The sequence below is a fragment of the Rhynchophorus ferrugineus genome, unplaced genomic scaffold, assembly GCF_030347505.1.
Source record: "Rhynchophorus ferrugineus isolate W39M unplaced genomic scaffold, kcgeb_rfMv2 rfM8, whole genome shotgun sequence".
Lineage (NCBI taxonomy): Eukaryota > Metazoa > Arthropoda > Insecta > Coleoptera > Curculionidae > Rhynchophorus > Rhynchophorus ferrugineus.
Window position 1 is genome coordinate 27,727,559 of NW_027472587.1, and position 22,244 is coordinate 27,749,802.

Consider the following 22,244-nt stretch of genomic DNA (forward strand, 5'->3'; position numbering starts at 1 on the left):
GAGACCTCTTTTAAGATTCTTCCAGTAATTATGTCAAAACCAGGAGCTTTTGTAGCTTTGATTTCTTTAACTATTGTTTGTTTTACTTCCTTAACAATAAATTTCTCATGTGGCACATTCGTTTGAAATGGATAGCCTGTTGCGGATATTTAAGATGAGTACGGATTAAATACTGTTTTTGACCGACGAACACGACAAAACATTTGTAGCGAATTGAGGCATGTCGAATTTTACATTGTGGAATAACGGTCTACAAAATACCCAGAAATATAATCCCAGATGTTGAACACGGGCGGGGTGCCAATTGGAACCCGACACCGAATAGCTGGCGGCAACCCCGAGACGTTTATCTGGGATATTATTGAAGGGTATTTCGGTCATTCAGTGCTCAACCCTAGTTTGGTTAAGACGTGCCACCTTCGACTGCCCAAGCCTCGTCATCAGGTAACTCCGCTGCCATCCGTTTTATTTATTTGTATTTTCACATTTTTTATTTTGCCAATAAATAACGGTCACATTATGTAAACACCACTGTTTCATTTCGATTTACCTCCATTCACCGAGCCACATCATTTTTACCCTAAAGTGGTGACCCCGACGTGATCTTTCGCAAAATTGGGTTTGGACTCGTGAATGGAGGGTACGTAGAAAATGGTGTATTTTACGTGGCCGTTATATTTTTTTTGTTTCAAAATTTTAAATATTTTTAATTCGATTCCTTTTCAATTTTACCTTCTAGATTCATTTTCATTTTATTCCGATTAATTTCATTATTTCCAATTCATTTTTTTAAATTTTTTTTTGTCAAAATTTTATTTCACAATCTTTTGGAATATTTTTACGTCACTGCTTAATCATCAGCGTCTCGGCTAAACATTTCTTTCGGCGCTATGTTTAAATCATAATGTCTTCCTTCGCTCGCCGTCTCCGTCATAATGGCAGATATTTTGATTTAAAAGGCTTTGGGCAGCTTCGGTCGGATACCGTCGTTATTTGTTTTTTATGAATTAACCTAACGTATGTGACTACGGATTAGTCACAGAGCAGCTCCAGAAGCTAGGTACCGATTGCAGTCACCATAGACTCGTTATGTCTTCGCCGAAGTACCAGAATTGCTAACGTCTTGTCGTCGAAAAAAATAAGCTACCACGTCGCCGAACAGTCGATCCTCCCACAGCGTCGATTACGGGAGCCCTGTCTGAAGAATAGCTTGTTTTCAACGTCGTCGATGGACCACATTCAAGTGCCAAAGCGACGATGATGCAACGGTATCTGTAGGACCGGAAGATATCAACAGCCGTACCAGATCACAACCGTTTCGAACTATCATATTTTTTCAAAGCCCAGTTTACACAGCACATTTTGTTTGGTATATGTTTTTTTTTTGTATTTGATATTTTTTGCAAACATTTTTGTATTTTTGTTGAAGTAATTTTATGTAAAATTCTGGCAGGGGAGTATTGTAGCGAATTGAGGCATGTCGAATTTTACATCGTGGAATAACGGTCTACAAAATACCCAGAAATATAATCCCAGATGTTGAACACGGGCGGGGTGCCAATTGGAACCCGACACCGAATAGCTGGCGGCAACCCCGAGACGTTTATCTGGGATATTATTGAAGGGTATTTCGGTCATTCAGTGCTCAACCCTAGTTTGGTTAAGACGTGCCACCTTCGACTGCCCAAGCCTCGTCATCAGGTAACTCCGCTGCCATCCGTTTTATTTATTTGTATTTTCACATTTTTTATTTTGCCAATAAATAACGGTCACATTATGTAAACACCACTGTTTCATTTCGATTTACCTCCATTCACCGAGCCACATCATTTACCCTAAACATTGTAGCCAGACAATAAAATACAGTCAAGCATGGAGCAAGTTCTGTTATGATTTAGGCATCAATATCATTGGATTCAGCTGCTCTTCTCAATCACATCACTGGCCGGATTGCTGTTGCGAATGAGGATTATATTTTCAACATATTTTAAGCAATTGCCAATTGGCATTGGATGTTTTGGTAGAAGAATGGGATGTGGGAAAGAGAATAGACGTTGGAAACTATTCAGGTATTCTATGAATCTATTCCGCGAAGAATTGTAGCTGATTTAATAGTAAATGGCGACCCAATCCCTTATTAGTAAATAAATGTTGTGTTTATCTAAGGTGTTTATATTATTTTGTCCATCCGCTATACATATTTTAAATATTTACATTTTTGCTGATTGGACGGTTCAGATCATAACAAACACACTGAGTTTTCCCCACCATCACAATGTTATGTCGGCCTCTTTAAACTTTTTGGCTAATTTTCGAATAAGAGAATTGAATTGAACGAATTCTTTCTTTTGAATATTTCTTTTCCATTCTCTACCGAAACACCTTGTATTTTACTGACCAATGATTCATTATAGGTATAGTAAGGTTGCCAATTTACGATGTCTGGTCAACTTTATTATTAATTTAATTCAATCTGATTCAGTTCTCACGCTAATATAAAGTCGGTATTGACAAAACAACTTGTCACGCTTCTAAATAAAATTTATATGATAACTAACACCATCAATAACCGATGAGGTGACGATGAATAACACCCGAAATCGTTGCGATAGATGATGGAACCAACAAACAAACAAAACGAAGAACTGCAATTTGTAACGGATTCCCAACCGATCGATCGAAGAAACGTCCCTTTCCTACCAATGATAACCAGTTTAGTCGATGCCAATTATGTTAATGCCGATCAAAATTAACCGAGATCGAATTATAAGACGAACAGTGTTAAGTCCTTTTTGAAAAATGGTCGGTCCCAAAGCCGTCACAGATCGAAAACATCGATAAACAAATCAGGGTGCTATGTGACTGTTATCGACATGTGTGAACCGCCTTTTATATTGTACGATATTAGGTCCGTCGAAGAGATTATCTAGAATCTGATGTCGCAGGAGATCGGGTCGGTCTCTTATTTTGCTTGCTTAACAATTAGATAATTAATATCGATTTTTATTTGAATTAATGTTGAATATATTAACTACGAATACATATATAGATAATTTTTTATATTCTGATTAGTATCTGTCGCTTATTTCTTTGAAACATGACCCGATTTATCATGTGATTAAGCTCGAATTAAAGAATTAATTTAGAATATTGGATTGTTCAGTAAGTTTTGTTACGTTGAAAATACGATAGTTTGAAATATCAGGCCTATAAATTAACTTCAATAGCTTTACAACAGATTGTGTTATTGAGTATTAAATCATATTGGGTACATTTAACGGTTTTTAACGAGAATCTTCACTATAAACGAGACATGGGTACACTATTATACCCTCGATAGCAAGATTTCGTCTAAAGAGTGGAGGAAGAAGCAGGAAGGGTTGCCAGTCAAAGCGAATACAACCAGGTCCGCGGGTAAGGTTCTGTGTACGACCATTAAAGTACCATTAATGGTGTATACTGCTCTAACCTTCTGAAAACACACGTTATTACCGCTCGCTTATCGTTCAAAACGGAGGAACATTCGAGCGAAAAATGCGATTCTTCTCTAGAATAACGCGCGTCGCACGCTCGATACAATATCGGAAATAGTGTGGGAGGTACTGGAATACCCCCTACAGTCCGGATTTATCACCCAACGACTATCACATGTTTGGACCAGTGAAAGAAGCCCTCGGAGGTCAAAGATTCAACACTGAAGACGAGGTAGAGGAGTTTGTGCACACATGGCTGTCCGTGTTGGCCAAGGAATTCTTCGATAGCGGCATTAAAAAACTTTCGGAAATAGGGACAAAATGCGTAACTAGCGAGGGGAAATACCTAGAAAAACTGTATATTTTTGTAAATTTTTTCAATAATAAATAAACGTGTCAGAGTATTTGTCTCGATCATATTTTAACCACCCTCGTACATAGAAACCGTACAAATAGACCGACTAGTACTACTACTAATACTAGTGCTACTATAGTACTAGTATACCAGTACTATTACTAATACAAATATTATACATTTCCCTATTGATCAATTTTGCCCGTTTTTGTTCAGTCGCCTGCTTCAATCGCATTAGTTTATTTTATATCACTGAATTCAAAGTTTGCTTATATTTGAGCAGTTCATGATGAATAGTACCATTCCAAGCCCGTGAAACTCATTAGTATTACATTACTTGACGTCAATGCGGGCTTTGCAGTTTGTAAAACTTTTCCTGACAAAGAAGCTGGGTTACTGACACATCACTCAATAAGTTCCAGACCTGGCATATAAATGATACCACTTCTAATATGTCTATTTCCAAGCTAGTAGCGTAACCTTCAAAGGATACGTGTAAATGTCTCATGATAATTTGGAATTTACTTCAAACTTACAATGGTTACGGTGAAACAACATCCGTGTCAATGAAAACAATGGTCAAATGATGAAGCAATTGCTTAAATTGAAGTCTATTTAAAATATAGTGTTTTTGAAAAACATTTTGAAGTCAATGAAAGTGATGCTGAGTCACTATATATCGGTAAGGAATTGTTCATCATGAGTTGCTTGAACCTAGTCAAAGCATTAAAAAATGATCAGAATTAATCAATTGCAAAGGAGTTGTCAATCATAGAACCTTCCATTTATTTTAAGTTATTTAAGAGTATTGGTTTAAGAAAAAAATCGATTAGGAATTAATATGATCAGCAGATAGATATTAATGTGTTTTTAACAGACCAATTAAACCAAATTATAATTACATAATTCGTTCACAAACAACAAATTACCGTGTACTATATTCCATATATCATATACACATTTACATAATAATTTAAATTGATTAACTAATAACTTTATAATCGTTACTGTTTTATCATCTTTTAATTCCAGCTGAACCATCAACCGAATCGCTCTAAACATATAACCAGAACGTATACCGATCACATCGAAAATAGCTTCACTTTTTTCCCGTACCTTGGACCATTTTGATCCGTAATTATTTCTGTTCCACGTTAATTGCCACATGTTATTAAAATTTCTACTCAATCTAGACTAGTTACATGCTACATTTTCTTGCGTATCATTAGCAGTTATGTCCAATGTATTGCCAATTACGTGCTTTCTTTGGCTTATTAAAATAATACCGATATCTGCTGGTCGTTTGCCATTAAACGTCTCGAAAGCAGCGAGACATCGAGACAGTTAGGCGTACGTATAAAGATGTCGGCTTGTCTTTTTTAAAATTTCAGCCCGACTAACGACGGGCTACAAAATCTACTGTTGTATGACTGTTTTATTGGCCGAGCTTCAGATCGGACGTAATGCATATCGAGACGTAGTTTCGAAATCGATTAGAGATTGGTGGCCTTGGTCTACACATATTTTGAAAGCCTTGGGAAAACCAATTATTTGGAAGGTGTAAAAAAATTGGAAAAACTCAGGACTGAATGAACGAATAAAAAGCTTTTTTGTCGAAAACATATCAAAAAGACACTGATTTATTAAACTCACCTCATAACACAAATATGAACGCTGTTCTACTTGAACAGCCAAAACTCGATTACAAGATAAAAGGGTGGGGTAGGGGGTAGGCAGAGAATAATCCAATGAAGCAGCCCGATTATTAAAATTGATTCCATGAAATATTTATTAATTCATTAACGGCCTTTTATTCAATTAAAATTAGCGTTGGGAACTTTCGAGTGAAATTGACTATCGACTGTTTAGTAATTGACTACTTTTTACTAGTGACTGTTTTCAGCTGCTATTTTTGGTTCGATTGTTTTTACTATTTTTTACTAGTGAATGTTTCAGTCGACTACTTACAGTCGCTATCTTCGGTCCGACTGATTTTATTACTATTTACTATCGACTATTTCAGTCGTGTACTTTTAGTTACTATTTTTGGTTCTGCTAGATTCATAAATGTGTCGCATTTAATCATACATAGATTTATATGCAATATATATATATATATATATATATAGTTTTATGATTTTTTGGTAGTATGTAAATAACAATATATTGTACATTAATATGGGTAATTGGGTAAAGATATTAAAACTGTGAATGACAAATAATAAATTACTTATGACTATTTTTATGGCAGTAATATATATTTCTTTCTCATTAAAAGTCTTTCTCTCTTTAAAAGTCTCTTCTGAAGTCTTTTCATTGTCAAAACTTCTTTCCTAATATCCTGAAAACTAAATTTAGATTCGAAAGGTTTTTTAAAAGGAAGTTCTTACAGTAGCAGTTAAATTTCGCAAAAAAGTAGTATCCTAATAGGAAAACTCTTCTTTTAAACAATTTATTTCCTTCGCTCTTCAAATATACAAGAAAATAGTGTGGATCGCGACACTATTTGGTTAAGATTTATTTTATCAGCAGGTAAGACAGAGAAATCTTTTTTACAGTCTATTTTTATTATTTTATAACTTTTCATTGGAATGATGCATTCAGCGAAATGTTCTATGGGTTGAGAATATTTTGAAAGAGAATCCTCAACTTCTGCTAGCTGCAATTAGATGTCATGAATAAAAAACAATCCTTTTAGATCATCGATTTATAAATCAATATTTGATATTAGAAATTTTGCTCAGGCGATACAAGAAATTGTTACAAAAAAGATATCTTCCATTCTAACTTCAAAACAGACAGAAATACTGATGAAGAATGTATTACATTCGAAGACATTTTGATAAAAAAACTTATAAAACGATTTGATATTTTTTAATTGATATTATATTGATAATTAATTTTATATTTGATAAAAATTACTTATCGTTGTTGTTATGGGGAATAATAGTATTATTTATTGTTATTAGCGTTTGTGTAGTCTCATTACCGGTGAATTGAACATATACATATTTATTTTAGTTTCGGCTGCTTCTCTGGACATATCTCATAAAGAAACTTCTCCCTCATCCGGACTATCAGTTACTAAAATCGGATCTCACTGACAGACATTTTATCGTAAATCAAGGCAATGAACATACCGAATTAAATTCCATATATTCAGGAGTTCCGCAAGGTAGTGTACTGGGTCCAGTACTGTATCTTTTGTATACGGCTAATCTGCCCATCACAAAAATAACTACTGTGGCAACATATGCAGACGATACAGCAATCTTAGCATCCCATGAAGATCCAGTCACATCATCAATAAACCTACAAACCCACCTGGAGCAAATTCAATTATGGTTGAAGACATGGCGCATTAAAGCCAATGAAACAAAATCCACGCATATAACGTTTACCCTGCGTAGAAGAACATGTTCATCAGTGAATATCAATCATCGCCAACTCCCCCAAGAAGCATGTTAAATATCTTGGTATGCACTTGGATTGACGCCTAACCTGGAAGAAGCACATACTCTCTAAACGGAAACAACTGGGACTAAAATTATATCAAAAGTATTGGGTCATCGGGCGCAAATCCAAGTTATCATTAGAAAACAAGGTATTGCTGTATGAGTCTATACTCAAGCCCATTTGGGCATATGAAATCCAACTATGGGGTACCGCTACCAAATCTAATATATCCATCATTCACCGGTTCCAAAATAAGGTGTTGCGTGCCATTGTTGATGTTCCGTACTATATTTCAAATAAAGTGATACAACGCGATATTCCTCTAGAACCTATAACGAGTGTAATTCAACGTGTTTGTGTGAAGTACTTCGAAAGAGTGTCAGTACATGTCAATGTACTCGCTGATCAGCTAAATATGCGACGTGATAGTGAAGTGCGTAGACTAAAACGTTTAACACCACCTGATCTGATTACTGGACATATTTAGACTTTAGAATAAGCTTTAGAATAAGACTAATTAATTAAGATAATATTTTATACAGAAGATTGCTTAATGAAGTGATTTTCTACATGCCATGTATATATAATATAGACAAAAGTAATACTTATTGCCAATAGGGCAGATTGTGGACTCACGAAGAGTAATAAAAAAAAATTAGTTAATTTTTATTCTACAGGTTTAGATCCAATTATTTATATTGTCACTATTCACTTATTCTATGCACCTAGTAAATTGTTAAATATTTATCAATAAACCCAGACTGCTATTTTTTTTACAATTTGTTGAATAAGTGTTACTAAAATATACAATTTTACATCGATCTATTAGAAAAAACCCGAAATTACCTTTTCCATATTTCTTTTATTTACATTAATATAAAAAAAATTATTTAGATAACAAAAACATACTACCGTAATTTAAGTTATTACTACAGAATATAATTTAAGCATTTATAAGTATAAATACCACCATAGCTTTTAAGTGAGCCAGATTTCAAAGAATTACAGCTCATATATCATAATAATGTAAACAATATAGTGAATTAAGTTATCTTTCTGCGAACTCTGTATCCAAACAAAAGTTACATAACCAAATCAAATTTCGCATGCGCGAAAATAACACGCCAATCATAAGGCTATTGTTATTCCTTCCCGTATCCTCGTTGGTCTAAATATCTTCAAACCATAATAATAGTTAGATAACCGGTTCTACAAGAAAAAATGAAGGTGGTGATGACGTGATTGATCTAATCTGATAATATTTTAAAAATATGACTTAATTCCAATTAAAAACAGTATAAAATCAAAACTATTAGATAATTATTGGTCTATTAATTTCGTTTATTATGTAAATGATATATATTGGATACAGTAATAGTGCAATTTGTCGTTGAAATCGTTTGAACGAATTATATAATTGTAATTTAATTTAATTGGTCTATTAAAAGTCCATTAATATATATCTTTTTATTTTGAGCATTCTAGTAGCATTCTTTATAAATTTCCAAATATCTCGTATCCCATTCATTTCATTGCTTAAACGGTTCTACTTGAACATTTTAATAAGTCTCCTTTTTTACCAATGAGGGTTTATCTTGACTGGACCTAGAGTTTAATGTGGGCTCCGAACTACAGTCCTCGGCATCCCAACGACTGGCGAGTGACCAACTTAGAAATCATACCAAAAGACTTCCGGTCTTACCCAACCTGGTTACTGGCTTTACTGGGATCATTTTCTTTGTTGGATTTTGCACTCTTGCTTAGAACAATCACAAATATTAAATAATCATAAACATACATTTATGACCATGCCCCAGCAGGATTCGAACCCCGATTATCGCAACAGTAGGTGGCCCTGTCACATTTACCACTGCGCCAACAAAGCCTTCTCTTATAAGTATTTTCTATTGCATATAAATATAAATAGGAAATAATAACCACTAATGAATATATTTATATAATAGATACTTTTGATTAACAAATACTCATCAAAAAATTAATAATTTTTTAGTTTTCTTCTAATCTTTTTTTCTTATCTGCTTTTTCTTTTTCTCTTAATTTTTCTTTGTTCTTTTTTTATTCGTACAAAGGTAACTTATATTTTTTAAACTTATTGCGTAAACGCAACACATAACTCAGGCAACTAAGTCAACGTTTACCAATATCTTGTTCTCGGATGAATCTCATTTTCATCTTAATGGACACGTAAATAAACAGAGCTGTGGCTATTGGAGTGCAACGCATTCGAGATGCAAGCATCAGGAAGCCATTATTCGCTTAAAGTGACCGTATGGGCTGCAATGTTGGGGTATATTATTTTATTAAATTATTTTAAGCATATATGGAAAGAGTAACCAATCATTTACATAAGTTATGATTATTTTTGCATTAGCATGCATTATTTTATTGTTATAATGTATAATGTAACAAAATTAGATGAAACTTCTACAACATATCATGAAGTAACTATGCAGTAAAGCAAAACTGCTCAGGATATTTCGGTACCAGGTAATGATTTCAGATGAATGCTGTTAAAAGCACCAAAGCCTATACAGAATATTTAATAAGTGCTTGCATATATTATGATAATTTCTTCACTTTGACGTTGCGCCTTTTACTCGCTATTGTTGCTCTTGCAACAATACGCTACTATTGGGAAAAATACGTCGTAAAATTCAAGTAACCTCAGTAGTAACATGTAGTAGACATCTACAGTAACGGTTTTATTCGGTTGCAGTAGCTTGTAATATCCTCACCTTACTGAGTCCACCATATGCACAGATTTTATGGCCTATATTCCGCTTCTATATATATCCTTTTGCTTAGAATTATCATAGTAAATCTACAAAATCTTCTACTTACAACTCACCCCAGAAAGTTCTTCGTTTTTTGTCTGTCAAGCAAAAAAACTGCGATATTGGGACGGTTCGAAATTACATTTTGTGCGATAGCCCTTTTCTCTCCTTTTGGATCTTTCCTATGTAAACGTACATATAGCTGATTTACCAATTGTTAAGCTATCTGAAAGATGTTTTAGTACTTTTTGTTGGTCTACCAAGCAGTTATTTGTCACTGGCAACTTTTGAATCACTAAAATCAAAACCGACAATTGGGTTATGATCGAGTAGGGTTACCATAAGAATCTAAAAGTGCTTGAAGAACTTCCGCAGCAGATTTAAAATCAAACAACAAAATAAATGATGGATATCGTTCCATGATTATCATCTCTATACGGTAAATCATCTCTATACGCACCAATAATACTAAAAAACTGTATTTATATGTCAAAACCATCGAATTTAACAATTTGGTTAAGTTATTTAACAGTTGTTTATATTAATATTTCGCAATTTTACCAATATATGTCGCAGATGTGATGGGCGATACTTATTTAGCAATAACTGATTGCATATAAACAACAATCATCTTTAGTGAGAATTCATTTAAAAATAAATATCATACTCTTTTCGTATCATGGCCAAGAGCGAAGTTACTGCAATAATAGATGATTCAAACTTATTTAATCGAATCAGACATAATGATATTGAAAGAGAACTTCGCAGAAAACATTGACTTATTATAATAAATTATATAATTCATGGTAGTGGTTTGTTGTCTATTACTATTAATCTGTAGATTATATCTCACAACTAATGAGATGCATGCAATAGTAGTTTTGATGACTAGAAATTAATAATTATAACAAACATTAGCGAAAACATGGTGAACATGGGACCTGTTAAAACTTAAAAGGTAAGGAAAGCTTGGGAATATATTTTTTCCTAAATACCTTTAATTGAATTAAATAGAGTTTAAAACAAAAATGGTTACTTAATTAATTGCATTGCTACGTAAATTATTGTATTGAACAAAATATCATGAGAAATTGTTGTTGGAACAGTTTAAATCAATTATCCTATTACAATGAATTCCTATGGCTTAATTAATTTGATCTATTAAAAATATATTAATATCTATGGTGTTCTCCTGGTAATTTCGCTTTCATTACATTCAGTAATTTAGTAAGATATAGTTAAATAATAAAATTCAGAAAGAATGTACAGAAAATAATGATTGAGTTTACAACGACTGTGAGTAATACTGTATGTGAATGATGTAATATATCACATCAGATATTTCTTTAACCATATTCAGGTCAAGGATTTATCAAGATTTACTTTTTATTATATGCCATTTTACAACAAACACGACGTGTGATACTTTGCAATATAATAACGTTGGAGTAAAATTCGCAAAAATGTCTCACTACAAATTGTATTTACCAAACTTTGTTCCTCTTGATTATAAATTGTTTCGATCAACCACAATATAAGAAACATTAAATACGCTTAATTTTTAAGTTTGTAACATTAATTTCTATATTCACAAAGGCCTAACCCTACTATAGTTCAACCAAATATAAGAAAATCAGGAGTGATAGGAGATTGAAATTTAAGTGTTTCATAAAATGATAAAGGTCGTAATTAAGGAATGGCTTGTAAGACATGCATTAAAATTTGAAGATATCATGTTAAAGAGTGAACTATTTATCATTGTTATTCCATAGTTTGCATTATCTCAAATATTTGAAAACATTATTTAAATATAAATAAAACGTTCCGAAATATTTTATGTAATTTAAATTTTTATAAATAGACTGTAGAGAAGAGTGTAAATTAGATGACTGAACAATATGGGTACAGAATAGTATATATTCGTCCTTATATTAAAATGATATGGAGTAATTGGAGAAAACATTATCTATAATAACACATGTAATCCTTTCGGAATTATGATCTAATGCTGATATTTACAAAGACAAGCTGATAAGAGTAGAAACAACTAAAGGCAAGTATATAATTAATATACGATTTTAATGATAACAGGTCAATTGAAAAGTGCCCGGCTTGGTACATAGATGGCGCTTCTATACATACCAGCCTAACCCTCAAAAGACGAGTGTATTAATTTGACAGCTGTCCGATCATTAGTTTGTGAATTGTAGCATTTTGAGTGAAGCAACTTTTGTTATTGTGAAAAAATGGATAAAAAGGAATTTAGCATGGTGATAACATATTGCTTTTTGACTTGGCTTAATGCCGAGTTTTTGGACACTACTGCAGGAAAATCAACCATCAAGCATTGGTATGCTAAGTTTAGACGTGGTGAAATAATGAGCACAGAAGACGGTGAACGCTGTGGGCGGCCAAAAGAGGCTGTTACCGACGAAAACATTTAAAAAATCCACAAAATGATTTTGAATGACCGTAAATTGAAATTGAATGAAATAGCAGACATTCCAAAGGTATCAACTGAAGGTGTACATAATATCATTCACGAATATTTGGGTATGAGGAAGCTCTGTGCAAAGTGGGTATCGCGCGAGCTCACTTTTGACCAAAAACAACGAGTTGATGATTCGGAGCAGCGTTTGAAGATGATCAAGTGTAATAAGCTCGAGTTTCTACGTCGATATGTGACAATGAATGAAAACATGACTGCACACGATAAACCCGCTACAAAGCGTGGGAAAACACAACAGTCCGCTGGCAAGGTTATGGCGTCTGTATTTTGGGATGCGCATGGAATAATTTTCATTGACTACCTTCAAAAAGGAAGGATCATCAAGAACGACTATTACATAGCGCTATTGGACCGTTTGAAGGACAAAATCGCCAAAAAACGGCCGTATTTGAAGAAAATGCATCGTCAGAAGTCAGTGAAAACATCATCCTCCGTAATCTCCAGATCTGGACCCCGGCGACTATTTCTTACTCTCAGATCTCAAAAGAATGCTCGCTGGGAATAAATTTTCGTCGAATGAAGAGGTGATCGCCGAAACTGATGCCTATTTTGAAGCAAAGGACAAATCGTACTACAAGAATGGTATCGAAAAGTTGGAGGGTCGCTATAATCAGTGTATCACCCAATTTTGTCAAAAAAAATGTGTTTTACTATGGTAGGCCAGGGACTTTTCAATTGACCTGTTATATTTGGTAATATTAATTCATTTACATTAGTATTTTTCATATCACAAATAAAACAAAAGTCAAATTTGATATAAAAATAGATAAAAAAAAGATATTCCAGAGGAAGAGACAAATAATTATCAAAATACTGTTAGAGGTAGAAAGGTGCGAGATGAATATCGAAGCAACAGAAACTGGATTAATTAAAATTCGAACGTTTTATCCTATTTAATTAGCGACGAAGTCAAAATAAAATCGATTTAGGAAGGAAACCGATGACTTTGCTCGAATGAACTTTCTGAAATCAGTTTCCGCCGTCATATGTTTTGCAACTAATTTATAAGTCAGTTTTATAATTAATGTGAATACTGTTACACTTGCATAATGAACCTGTTGAAGTGAGTCACAGCAAGTTCCTTTTCCTTTTTTTTATGGTCTTGTGTCGACACAAACGTCTTGTCCATCGTACAGAGATCTATCCTAGAGAATTCTCCGTTTATTTGTGACCTTTTTATAGCAATCATCGAGTTATTATGCAAATAGCTAAACGTTATAACACTAATATAGAAAATAACTGAATATTTTTACAAAAAATTGGAACTAAATTGAAATATTTTCTATTTAAACAAGTACATTATAATATCAAATTTTGACAACTTACCTTTGGGAATCCCCAGCCTTTGCTGCTCCTTCTCCCAAGAGGCAAATGATGCTTTGAGGGCATCAGCCATTGTCTTGTTTGTCCCTGGCGTAAGTGGCGGCACTTGCGTAGGGATATCTGCAAAATGAAAAGTCAAATATTATCAAATCAAACAATCAATTAACATTTAGTTAAAGTTAATTAAATATATTTAGTAGAAATTGAAAAAATAAATAAATTTTAAGTTTGTTTTACTTTTCAATATATCCGGGTGATCCGCAGGGCAGTGTTCTTGGTCAATTGTTATATTTAATATATATAGCTGACTTACCGACCTCAAGAAACACTACTGTTGCAACAAATGCTGCCGATAGAGCGGTTTTATCATCACACGAGGATCCAATATCAGCCACAAGAAACCTCCAACTTCATCTTAATAAAGTCGAACTGTGGTTGGAAACGTGGCGTATCAAAGCAAATGTGACAAAATCAACCCATGTGACATTCATTTGTAGAAAAACATGTCCCTCAGTAAAAATGAATAATCATGAACTTTTGCAAGCAGAGAACGTTAAATATCCGGGAATGCATTTCGATCGACGTTTGATATAGAAAAAACATATAGTGACAAAACGCAAACAGCGCTTGGGGTTAAACTAAACTAAATGTACTGGCTGGGCGTAAATCTAAATTATCATTAGATAACGAGGTTTCACTATACAAGTCGATACTTAGGCCCATTTGGACCTATGGTATTGAACCGTGGGGTATTACTAGCAAATCTAATATAGATATCCTCCAGAGGTTCCAGAATAAAGTTTTGCGAGTTATCATTGATGCCCCATAGTACGTACGCCAAAGTGTTAAATGTGCCCGATGAAAGTGAAGTGCGTAGGCTTAAACGCAAACAACCATATGAACTGATTAATAGACACATAGAGTGAGATTTAATAATCTCTAGAATAAGCTAGAAAGATTTAGATTATAAGTTGTACAGTAGATCACTTAAACTGAACTGATCTTCTAACATACACGTCAGGATGGTTATATTATATAAATGAAATCATATAATAATACTTATTGCCCACGGGCAGATTGTTGGCGTCTTAGGAGATGATAAAAACACGTAAAGTACTCAATGAAAAAAATTTAAGTACTCCGAATCCCGTTTCTTATATTCACTTAGTAAGTATTCTCTATGTTGAGCTGATTTAGATGAGCTTCGATTCTTCATTGTTCTGGCGAATATGACAGCCTTATCATTATTTCCAACATTTTTCTATTCGTTTTTGCTCTATTAATCCATGACATAATTTTGGCGAATGCTTAGGGTTTATGGCCAGTGTTTTGTTGAAAAACAAAATTTCGATCAATTAAATTGATTCCAGAAGGATTAGTAATTTCCTGATGTATTTTCTATTATGTTTTTATGATTAGAGATTATCTATGATTAGAGACTGCTGTGCTTCCTGTAACCCGAGATATGAAACACAATGTTCGATAATTATTCTTAAATAGAAAACGAACCTAATGTTATTATGAAAAAGACAAAGGAACAGAGAGCTATAGAATTGAGAAATAGAAAAATAAATCAGGCTAAGAATGTGAATAACCAAAACACAATTTAGCGTCTTGTTCGCAAAATACAGGCAATAAAACAAATAGGTCAAGTTTTAAATTAAAGAGATGAAACTCATTTGAATGAGTCACACCCATCCCGGAATGGGGCAAACGAATGTTTAAAATGTTTCAAAGATTTTGAAAAAACAAAAATCTAACGTAGATTGGATTCAATGTGTCGTGTCTAAAATATGACTGCACAAAACCTGCACAATGTACGATGATTATCGTAACTAATGTCAATTAAAAATAAAGATTAATATAGCCAGAAAAAAAAATAAAAAAGAAAAAAACAAGAAACAAGAAGCTGGAAATAGATTGTGATGATTTTTGAGATAATAAGCATTTGATATTAGTCCCAAAAATGATTGTGCCATCTAGCTGACGTTAATAAAAGTTGAGACATCCCCCAGAAATAAGAAGTAAAATTTCTGTATCTAATAAAATATAATACAATAAAAATCTGTATTTTAAATTAGATACCTCATAAAAATTTTATTATGTAGCGATAAAAATAATATAATGTGAAAATAAACAGGGAGCCGAATAAGAATTTGTGATAATTTATGTTAACAAAAGAGTATCTAAAGTATGCACCAAATATGATTGTGCCACCTGAAAAATCAAAATACCGTTTTGCCATATACATTATTATAAAAATATATGATAATTATTCTTTTTCAATTTAATTAATATCGATTAAAATTAAGACACTATGAATATTCGTAATATTTTCACCAGGACACCGATCTCAGGATTCAAAATATCACTACGACATCTAACCACGCAGTAGGTATCTATCACCGTATATAGGACTTCAAAAAAGACAAAATAGACAAACCATTTTATTTTCTTCCTCAATAAGTATACAAACCAACAATTAAGTATATAATTACTGAATAAAATAAAGTCTTCTGTATGTTAATCACTCATTTCAAAAAGGTTGATATATATGCCATATTTATCCTACATGAAACTCCGACCTTTTCTACAACCTGGTGCATATAATGCCCTTCATGGCTCAAAGTACAGATATATACTTAGAAGATAAATCTCTTAATTTTTGCCATTTTGTGGGCTTAAATCATTAACCTGTATTTAAAATATTGATTTATATTATAAAGACAGTCGTAAAAATAATAAGTTCCAATACCAACATATTTATTTAAGGATTCATAGCAGTATTTTATTTATCACAGCTAAATATAGTACAGTGTATTTAAAAACACTTTTAAACGGTGATATATATCGATATTTTTTCAATCATTTAAAGATGCCTTTTAAGATATTTATTTCTTGCAGAAGTAATATATTTTTAGAAATAGTAAATGCGTTAGAATAAAATAGCTTTTCAAAGATTCCCTCCGTCTTGGTCTTTCTTTTGTAAACGTACATATAGCTTCAATTGTGATACGATTGAGTACGATTCATCAATTGTTAAGCTATCTGAAAGATGTCTTAGTACTTTTTTGGTCTTCCAAACAGTTATTTGTCATTGGCAACTCTTGAATCGTTGAAATCAAAACCGACAATCATGCAGCAGCGTTACCATAAGTATCTAAAAGTGTTTGATGAACTTCCGCAGCAGATAGATCACACGACAAAATAAATGACGAATATCGTTCCATGATTTTCATCTCTATACGGTAAATTATCTCTATACGCATCAATAATATTACTGTAAAACTGTATTTTTATGTCAAAACCATCGAATTTAACAATCTGGTTAAGTTATTTAAAAGTTGTTTATATTAATACTTCGTAATTTTACCCATATATGTCCCAATGAGACATATATGAGAATATAGGATCATTCATCTCATTCATCGTAAAGATAATAAGCTCCAATACCAACATGTTTATTTAAGGATTCATAGCATTATTATTATTATAGATTCATAGCAGTATCTTATTTTATAAGATGCCTTTTAAGACATTTATTTCTTACAGAAATAATATATTTTTTAGAAATAGTAAATGCGTTAGAATGGAATAGTTTTTCAAAGATTAGTCAGTACAAAAAATAAAGCTCAAAGGCACTTTATATAATGAGTAATTCAAGAATCACACCTTTTTATCGATGAAGTCTTATTCTTGTTGTTTGTTGTTCTTATTGTCTATTCATCATAACTTTTCAATAGTACTCAACGCCTCAAGTACTTTTAATACTTAACAGATATCTTCGTTAACAAGTATAGATGTTGGCCATTTCTATATGGTAATATATTATCGAATGAAAATCATTTTAAGATATATTTAGTGGGTTTTTATTGACAAACAGAACGATCTCTTTGTTACAGCCATGCTATATTGGTTTACAATATAATAAATGGTGAAGTACGATGTTAAAAAGCGCGGACTAATAGGGCATACATAAAGTGACAAAAGCAGTGGTTATTAATTGATGTAATTGAATAAATTAAGACATAATAGATGTTCTCAGAGGTACGACAGACGCTTTCAGTGTAACACAATAACAATTGTTTGAAGTATGTGTTCTTTTTTGAACCATTTTCGTAACATACGGGCAAGTTTTATGAATAGTTTTTGAATAAAGTCATTTTGTGGGGATGACACATTCGGGAACTAATTTTTAACTGATAGTAAGACTGATGAAGTGTAGAAACTGAAGTAGCCAGAATACGGTAGTCGTGTGGCTGATTGATTGCAATCAATGGTTAAGTGATGTAATTTAGGATAAAAGCTTTAAGAGTCTCTTATGTATTTAATGTACGTAATTATATCGGTTAATATTGTTTGTTTCGATTAATCCTGATTATAATTAGTATTTGGAATAGAGTGAAATATAATGTATACAGAAAAGGTTGAATAATTAAACTGAAACGAAATGTAACTAGAAGTTTTCTGCAGCTTATATTATTTTCAACCGACTTCGAAAAATAATGAGGTTCTATGTTCGGCTGGAAGTGTTGGGAAGAGGGGGAAATGGAGGGAAACACTCAAATCTCTAAGGCACGTACAAAGTTTTCACATATTTTTTATCCAAAATAATCAGTTATTTGTGTATAATGTTATTGCTGAGGTGACGACTTCAAAGTAGTCAGTTGATAGTGGTTTAAATAATAAGGAAAATTGACAAATAGGTTTAAGTAGCTATTAGGCTAAAGTGTTTGTATAGCAGAATATAAAGTACGTATAGTAGTTAGGTTAAATAAGATTTTTGTTTATTTCTACTTAGTTATTACAACGTTTGTTATGTACATATATTATTTTAAAATGTTTTTTTGTGTTCAAAATCTAAGTTGGATTATTTCTTAATTCTTAGTTAGTTCCTTTAATTACAAAAAAATAAGTTGATCCATTGTATTGTGATTGATCCCCATAGTAGTATATATATATATATATATATATATATATATATATATATATATATATATATATATATATATATATATTATTTTAACCAAAATTGTTATACTAAGATGACATTCGCATATAAGATAGAGGATATTTGCTAATTATTAGGTGTTTGCATGTATTCTGATACATTTTTCAGTTTAAGAAGGCATTTATTGAGAAAAATTGGTACAAGAGGATTACTTTGCGTCTGTTACCCGCTGTTGTTGGTCTTTCTTGCAACTAAATGTTCAATTTATTCAATTTTTTTTTTAATTACATCTTATATTCGATATGCTTAGTACAATATTAATTTATAAATTAATTTATTACTACTATTTTGTTGTACTTGCATTAATATACAAGCAAGGCATGTATGACATTAATATATGAATATATATTTCTCATATTAAAATAAAACTAATCTACTTAAGCTAAACTTAGAACTACACTTATACACTAAACTGGTTTGGTTCGCTTCAATCTTCTGATTTCTTGCGTATTGTCCAGTAGCTGTATTGCTGAACCGCTGTTACTCTGTGCACTTGGTCGATTGTCGAATGGTGACTTCTAAATCCAAACTGGATATGTGGTATTTCTATAAATAGTTTAATGCGTTTTAACAGCAGTTTCTTAAATAATTTTGATGTCATAGGTAGCATCAAAATAGACCATATACAAATGACGTTGGTAAATATCTGCAGTAACAGTTATATTGAGTTTTAGTAGCTCATAAAACAATACGCATTGCTGATCCCATCATATGCATAGCAAGACTTTATGACCATGAATATTACACTATGGTGTTGATCTAGATTCTCCTGGATTAGCCTATGATCTTTTATCCTTGGAATTGTCATTAGTAGATCCATTTGTCATCGATAGTTATGATATATCATAGTTCGATCAAATGACAATTCAACATTTGCTTCCATTGGTACTCTCCAATAGCTGATAAAAATACATGTAAGCTTCTAAAGACGTTCGATTTGGTTTTACTCTCCTAAATAGACCAAAATATGAATGAAATACAAATCCAAAGACGAAGCAAAAATAGACGCAGAGCAATTATGGAATTATCGATGAAATAAATTGATTTAAAAAACTAACCAAGATCCCAAACTTTGTGAGAAGACGCATCCTGATGAAAAAGCAAGAGTTATTGGCCCATTCTTCCTTTTCGTTAAATATTAGTATTCAAAAAGATATATTGATATTTTTTTACTTAAAAATTACGCAGCTTTTAAATAATTACGCTTATTGAAGAAATTCATAACTGACGATGTTTATTACCATATTATGTTATATAATAAATTGTAAATGTTTACTGGATACATTACAAATTACATTAATAGATTGTAAATATTTACTTTCTAGCAAATAATGAGGTGTAACCAATAAGTGAGTCACTTGATGACCTTAATATTAACATTTATCCCCATGTATATAACATTAAATATAAATATTCTAATCTCATTGTAAAAGAGATGGGTCGTATAGATTTTTAGATAGAATTTTTGTAAGAATGGACTTAGATAAGGAATAAAATATTTTAACAAAAAAATTAAACCGACATCAAAAAATAAATAAGGAACTCACTAAAAAGTTAAAAATAATCAAACTAAATAAAAATAAACAAATACCTTATTTAACCTATCTACTACACGTATTTTATATTCTACTATATACACACAATTTAGCTTAATACCTAGCTAAACCTATTTATTTATTTACAATATTAATTTTACTACTACCAACTGATCAGGTTGAAGTCTGTACGAGCAACAAATTATTGTTTTTTAAATATATTTTAAAGTCTCCTTTTACCAACCATGGGTTTATCTGGACTGGGCCTAAAGTTTAACGTGGGCTCCGAACCACGGTCCTCAGCATTAAGCTTACCGACTGGCGAGTGACCAACTTTAGAAATCATCCCAGAAGACATCCGGTCTTACCCAGCCTGGTTATTGGCGTGACTGGGATCATTTTCCTTGTCGGATTTTACACAAACATAAATTTACGACCAGGCCCCAGCAGGACCCGCGGCTATCGCAACAGTAGGAAGAGTATTGTTTTATTCGTAATTAAATTTTGTGTATATGTCACAAAATTTTATTATTATTTTTGTATTGTTTGAGATCGGCACCGACTTTAAACTGGTATTTAGACAAAATCTTTCAGTTTAAGGTGAACGGCCACCAAAAGCAGATTGTAGTAACTCAGTTTCTTAGCCGTAGATTATTAGAATCTGGAGTCACCAAAACTTGGAAAACCATTCCCTCTATACCATGAAATTTTGGGTAGAAACAGTGTCATGTTCAAGATCTTCAAAGGCAAACTGACGGACTAAGCTACAGCCGATACTCAGACTTAATTTTAATAGAAATATAAGGTGTCCAGATAGGACAACGACTACGTCCATCTTTGTCCTGCTGTTAGGAGGGATGTGTTATATAATGACGCATCGTGAGTCACGGCGAGATTTGGGACATCATATTATCTAACATAAAAATGTATCCTCTGTTCCATAAGAATCAACAAAACTAGTTATAAAATGATATTTGGCTCATAATTCATACCTGATACACTTATTTTCGCAATTATCTGCCTCTAATTTTGCCTATAAATACAAAATTAACCTAAAAATGATTTCTAATCACAACTGTGGTAAACAACAAGGCGTATATAGAAAAGGACGTGTAGTTGTGAAAAGTCTCAGGCTAGATTAGAGTGCGTATGTGCAGTTTTAGCCAATCGAAGCTTGTATAGGTTTTTTTCTGTCGTCTATTTCGGCGTGTGTATGTGTATATCCCCTGTACACTCGTCGTGGCTCTCACTGCGTCACCTCACCAAGCTGACTCCCATTTTGCACCTGGCTTTAACGGGTCTGGTTTATGATCATTCGAAGACAGGGCAGGGTGCTTATGTGACCGAATGGTGATGATTAGGAAGACGTCTAAGCATAGGCAGTTTGGGTTATTTTCACAATGATTTAAATCGTCAATGTCATTTTGTAACGCCGTTCAAGAACAATCTCTTCTTTCCTTAAATAAAATAGTTGTTGTAGTGCCTAGTAAATTAGTCCTATCCGCTCTTTATCGTTAATTTATTAGCTGGTATATCGGCGACAAGACTCTCTATTACTTTTTCAATGATAGCGAACGGTCAGCTATTGAATGGAACCTCGCCACGTCCCGAAACGCAACCATCAGATTCCATGAATGGATTTGTTGTCGACAAATAAGAATCCCGACACGGTCCGAATTTGAAATTAGGAAAATGTAGGCGAGCTAACCGGCCGGCTTTAGACCCCGTCCGCGTCACCGTCGGTTAAGTCGGTCAGCTGACGGCTAAACGTCCCGTCATGGTCGTTT

The 22,244-nt window shown here is 32.8% G+C and overlaps 1 protein-coding gene across 7 annotated transcripts in view; it reads right to left on the reverse strand.

Moving 5' to 3' along the window:
• Nucleotides 1-22,244, reverse strand: part of pnt (ETS transcription factor pointed) — a 504,008-nt gene that overhangs the window by 143,921 nt on the left and 337,843 nt on the right. For all 7 annotated transcript variants that reach the window (XM_076411200.1, XM_076411199.1, XM_076411202.1 and 4 more), the window contains one exon: nt 13,915-14,031. In XM_076411200.1, coding sequence (XP_076267315.1) covers nt 13,915-14,031 — 117 coding nt within the window. The remainder of the gene's footprint in view (nt 1-13,914; nt 14,032-22,244) is intronic.